At 42.4% G+C, this 5,983-nt stretch overlaps 1 protein-coding gene across 1 annotated transcript; it reads right to left on the bottom strand.

Moving 5' to 3' along the window:
• Positions 1 to 4,906: 4,906 nt before the first annotated feature.
• On the bottom strand, positions 4,907 to 5,731 carry LOC123081888 (uncharacterized). Its single transcript, XM_044504401.1, has 2 exons — positions 5,316 to 5,731; positions 4,907 to 5,235 (listed from the first exon to the last, which is right to left on the bottom strand). The coding sequence occupies exons 1-2, from the start codon at positions 5,574 to 5,576 to the stop codon at positions 4,966 to 4,968; spliced, it is 531 nt and encodes a 176-aa protein (XP_044360336.1). The 5' UTR covers positions 5,577 to 5,731; the 3' UTR covers positions 4,907 to 4,965.
• Between the last annotated feature and the right edge of the window lie 252 nt (positions 5,732 to 5,983).

The following is a 5,983-nucleotide window of genomic DNA, read 5'->3' as shown; positions in this document are numbered from 1 at the left end:
ATATGATGTGCTCTTTCACACATAAACCTCTCTATATCTTCCTCAAAACAGCCACCATACCTACCTATCATGGCATTTCCATAGCCATTCCGAGATATATTGCCATGCAACTTCCACCACCATCATCATCATCATGACATGCTTTACTTTTTTCATATTGCCATTGAATGATCTTGTAGTTGACATCGTATTTGTGGCAAAGCCACCATGCATTATTTTTCATACATGTCACTCTTGATTCATTGCACCATCCCGGTACACCGCCGGAGGCATTCATATAGAGTCATATCTTGTTCTAGTATCGAGTTGTAATTATTATGTTGTAATCAATAGAAGTGTGATGATCATCATTATTAGAGCATTGCCCAATCAAAAAAAGGGAGAAAGGCCAAAAATAAAAAAGAAAGGCCCAAAAAAGAAGGAGAAAATAAAAAGGGCAATGCTACTATCTCTTTTTCCACACCTGTGCTTCAAAGTAGCACCTTGTTCTTCATGTAGTGAGTCTCATATATTGTGCTTCAAAGTAGCACCATGATTTCATATAGTGAGTCTCATAAGTTGTCTTGTTCATACTAGTGGGAATTTTGCATTATAGAACTTGGCTTGTATATTCCAACGATGGGCTTCCTCAAAATGCCCTAGGTCTTCATGAGCAAGCAAGTTGGATGCACACCCACTAGTTTTCTTTTGTTGAGCATTCTTAGCTCTAGTGCATCCGTTGCATGGCAATCCCTACTCCTTGCATTAACATCAATTGATGGGCATCTCCATAGCTCATTGATTAGCCTCGTTGATGTGAGACTTTCTCCTTTTTTGTCTTCTCCACACAATCCCCATCATCATATTCTATACCACCCATAGTGCTATGTCCATGGCTCGCGCTCATGTATTGCGTGAAGGTTGAAAAAGTTTGAGATTATTTGAGTATGAAATAATTGCTTGGCTTGTCATCGGGGGTATAGAAGTTGGGAACATCTTTGTGTGACGAAAATGAATCATAGCCTAACTATATGATTTTGTAGGGATGAACTTCCTTTGGCCATGTTATTTTGAGATGACATAATTGTTTAATTAGTATGCTTGAAGTATTATCATTTTTATGTCAATATGAACTTTTGTCTTGAACCTTTCGGATCTAAATATTCATACCATGATTAAGAAGATTTACATTGAAATTATGCTAAAGTATCACTCCGCATAAAAAATTCTCTTTTTATCATTTACCTACTCGAGGACGAGCAGGAATTAAGCTTGGGGATGCCTGATACGTCTCCAATGTATCTATAATTTTTGATTGCTCCATGCTACTTTATCTACTGTTTTGGACTATATTGGGCTTTATTTTCCACTTTTATATTATTTTTGGGACTAACCTATTAACCGGAGGCCCAGCCCAGGATTGCTGTTTTTTTGCCTATTTCAGTATTTCGAGGAAATAGAATATCAAACGGAGTCCAAACGGAATGAAACTTTCGGGAACGTGATCTTCTCACCGAACGTGATCCAGGAGACTTGGACCCTACTCCAAGAAGTTTCCGGGGAGGTCACGAGGGTGGAGGGCGCGCCCCCTGGGCACGCCCCCTTGCCTCGTGGGCCCCTCGGAGCTCCACCGACATGCTCCTTCCTCCTATATATACCTACGTACCCCCATTAGACCAGACACGGAGCCAAAAACCTAATTCCACCGCCGCAACTTCCTGTATCCACGAGATCCCATCTTGGGGCCTGTTCCGGAGCTCCGCCGGAGAGGGCATCCATCACGGAGGGCTTCTACATCAACACCATAGCCCTTCCGATGAAGTGTGAGTAGTTTACTTCAGACCTTCGGGTCCATAGCTAGTAGCTAGATGGCTTCTTCTCTCTTTTTGGATCTCAATACAATGTTCTCCCCCTCTCTCGTGGAGATCTATTCGATGTAATCTTCTTTTTGCGGTGTGTTTGTTGAGATCGATGAATTGTGGGTTTATGATCCCACTTATCTATGAATAATATTTGAATCTTCTCTGAATTCTTTTATGTATGATTGAGTTATCTTTGCAAGTCTCTTCGAATTATCCGTTTGGTTTGGCCAACTATATTGGTAGTTCTTGCAATGGGAGAAGTGCTTAGCTTTGGGTTCAATCTTGCGGTGTCCTTACTCAGTGACAGAAAGAGTTGCAAGGCACGTATTGTATTGTTGCCATCAAGGATAACAAGATGGGGTATTTATCATATTGCATGAATTTATTCCTCTACATCATGTCATCTTGCTTAAGGCGTTACTCTGTTTTTAACTTAATACTCTAGATGCATGCTGGATAGCGGTCGATGAGTGGAGTAATAGTAGTAGATGCAGGCAGGAGTCGGTCTACTTGTCACGGACGTGATGCCTATATACATGATCATACCTAGATAACCTCATAACTATGCTCAATTCTATTAATTGCTCAACAGTAATTTGTTCACCCACCGTAGAATATCTATGCTCTTGAGAGAAGCCACTAGTGAAACCTATGGCCCCCGGGTCTATTCTCATCATATCAATCTCCATTACTTTATTTTACTTGTTTTGCTTTTACTTTTCACTTTGCATCTTTATACCAAAAATACCAAAAATATTATCTCTATCAGATCTCACTCTATAAGTGACCGTGAAGGGATTGACAACCCCTAAGCGTTGGTTGCGAGTTGTTACCATTTTGTGCAGGTATGATGGACTTGCGCGTGACCTCCTACTGGATTGATACCTTGGTTCTCAAAAATTGAGGGAAAAACTTACGCTATTGTGCTGCATCACCCCCTCCTCTTCGGGGAAAACCAACGCTAGCTCGAGACGTAGCAAGGAGCAACTTGCTTGTCATTCTTCTTGAAGTTCCCTTTCTTTCCTTTTTCCCTTTTCTTGAAACTAGTGGTCTTGTTAATCATCAACACTTGATGCTCTTTCTTAATTTCTACCTTCATCGATTTCATCATCATGAAAAGATTGGGAATCGTTTTCGTCATCCCTTGCATACTATAGTTCATCACAAAGTTCTACTAACTTGGTGATGGTGACTAGAGAATTCTGTCAATCACTATTTTATCTGGAAGATTAACTCCCACTTGATTCAAGCGATTGTAGTACCCAGACAATCTGAGCACATGCTCACTGCTTGAGCTATTCTCCTCCATCTTTTAGCTATAGAACTTGTTGGAGACTTCATATCTCTCAACTCGGGTATTTGCTTGAAATATTAACTTCAACTCCTGGAACATCTCATATGATCCATGTCGTTCAAACCGTCTTTGAAGTCTCGATTCTAAGTTGTTAAGTATAGTGCACTAAACTATCAAGTAGTCATCATATTGAGCATGCCAAACGTTCATAACATCTGCATCTGCTCCTGCAATAGGTCTGTCAACTAGTGGTGCATCAAGGACATAATTCTTCTGTGCAGCAATGAGGATAATCCTCAGATCACGGATCCAATCCGCATCATTGCTACTAACATCTTTCAACTTAGTTTTCTCTAGGAACATATCAAAAAATAAAGGGATAAGTATATTTTTCGTCCTCGAACTCTGGCGATAGTATAGGAATCATCCCTCAACTCCGAAACCGGTAAAACTCAGTCCCTCAACTATTTAAACCGGATAATTTTCGTCCCTCGCGGCACTTTAAGTGGTTTTGGTATTACCTGGACCCGGTTTTGACTAAAATTGTACACGTGGCTGGTTTTGACCGCCATGTCACTTAAGTGTCCCCGAATCTCTCTCTCTCTCTCCCGTGCATTCTCTCGATCCCATCTCGCAGACGAACCCTAAACCTAGCAGCAGCGGCGGCGGCGGCGGCGAATCCCTCATGGGCTGCGGCGGCGGCGGTTGCGGCGGCTGGCGGTGAGGCGGAACTAAGACGGTGCGGCCTGTGAGGCGCGGCGGTTGCTCCTGTGAGGCGCGACGCTGGCTGGCTGGCTGGGCACGGGAGCGACGGCAGCGCGATTTAGGCGGCGACGGCGATTCAGGCTGGGGTCGCCCGTTGAATCCCTTGGCTGGGCAAGCAGATGGCAACCTCGCTCACTTCAAGTCGCTCCCGTGGGTCTTGTTCTTCACCATCGATCCCTCTCGGTCGCTCCTCCCCCATTCCCTACCGTGAGGGGCCATTGGATTATCAGCCGGCGATTAAGTGCGACTGTGGCAACAAGGCAGCAAGATGGATATCATGGAGCAATGCTAATCCTGGAAGGAGGTATGTGAAATGCATGAGAGATCGGGTGAGTAAAATTCTGTACAAATTTTCACATGATTTGTTGCTTATTATGTACATTGTGAAGGGGATTAATTCAGGTTTTCTGTTGGCAGTTTCCCAACAAATGCAACTTGTTCGAATTTGTCGATGATCCAACTCCTCCTCACCTCGCCCAACTGATTATCGATCTCCGAGATGCTGTTTTGTCACTGAAGAAGGAGAAGCAAGTGGTATGTACTGAAAGAGATGACCTTGAGATGGCAAGGATTGCTGATTATGCTGAAATGGAGCCCCTAAGGCGTGCATTGCGTAAGAAGGACCGGATGTTGATGGAGAAGGATGAGCTGTTGTTGCACAAGACAACCGAATTACATGTGCAAAAGAAGAGGAATGTGATGTTGTTTGTTGTACTGATGTGTTTTATCAGTGTTGTTCTGTATCGTGTCATGTAGCAATTGTAGACAAGTAGACGAGAACTGAATGTGCCATGTAAATTGTCCTATGTTATTTATGAAAATTTGGGTTTGCTCAGAACATTTCAGTCACATGTTTGTCCAGTTTGGACAGAGTACAGAACAGATTTCAAGACAAACATAATCTGACATAACCACAAACATAGTACTGATTAGTCTTACAAGCAAACCACAAGGGAATTTCTCAGTCTGACAAAGCAAATGAGAGATAGTACTGATTACTCTTACAAGCAACCATAAACATGAATTCTGACATAACCACAAGGGAACATCAGTACAAGTACAGTACTAGTCCAGTAGTTTTGCTGGGACTTTCTTTGCTCTTTTATTTCCTCCAACTTGAGCACTTGCAGCACCAGATGTAACATTGACTGTAAATGATGAACTAGACTGCACGTTCACTGTCACATTTTTTACAGCAATATTGGAGGAAGCCTTCATCTTGTGCTTAGGCAGTCCTAGGGATTTATGTGCCCTCTTTTGCATAGGACCAAAGTTCTCATCAGTTGTAGATGCTCTTTTTCGGCTGGTGCTTTGTTGGGATGTTTTCACATTTGCCTAACAAGGGAAGAAACATTTAACATCAGCAAAAAAATCATTTACAAGATTTAACATCAGCATGGTTATGTGTATTGTACCTGGGAACTAGACATCTTGGAGGCTTTTGCATTGCTTCTGGACTTGGTAAATGATCTAGCGGCATTTCCTGAAGCTGCATTTTGTCCAACAGTAGCTGCTCCATTTGAACTTGAAGCGGCATTTCCTAGACATGTAGTTTTATTGTGACCAGTGCACTTGCATTTCTTGCATCTAATCAAAGTTCCAACCCTCGAAACTTTGGTAGCTTTTGGTTTTTCAGTACCCTCTCTTTTTCTCTCTTTCCGAGGCCTTCCTGGCATCTTAACATATCCAGGGGCTAGTGGTTTAGGCTTGTCTGATTCTGGCCAACCTTGGGGTCCTTCAACTGGTTGCAGGCAATATGCATAGGTTTTCTTGAATGCTTCCACTGAGTAACAACTAGCCACATAACCATGTAACTGATTGGTGCGTTGATGGATTGCAGAGACGGCATGAGCACAAACTATACCAGATAACTGCCAATATCTACAGCTACAGGTCATTTGATTGAGATCAACTGTAAACCTTTGAGATCCATGTTGCACCTCAAAACAGTTATTTCCATTGCTAACTGCATGACATATACCAGATACATCGATGGCCTTGCTTAATTTCTTGTTTATATTAGGACATATAGGATCATCCCATTTCTCACACTTGTCTATGTTCTCTTGTATTTTAACCATCA

Source organism: Triticum aestivum, chromosome 4A, assembly GCF_018294505.1.
Source record: "Triticum aestivum cultivar Chinese Spring chromosome 4A, IWGSC CS RefSeq v2.1, whole genome shotgun sequence".
NCBI classification, from domain to species: Eukaryota; Viridiplantae; Streptophyta; class Magnoliopsida; order Poales; family Poaceae; genus Triticum; species Triticum aestivum.
Note: the sequence above shows the minus strand (reverse complement) of the source record. Positions and strands in the feature narration are given on the sequence as shown.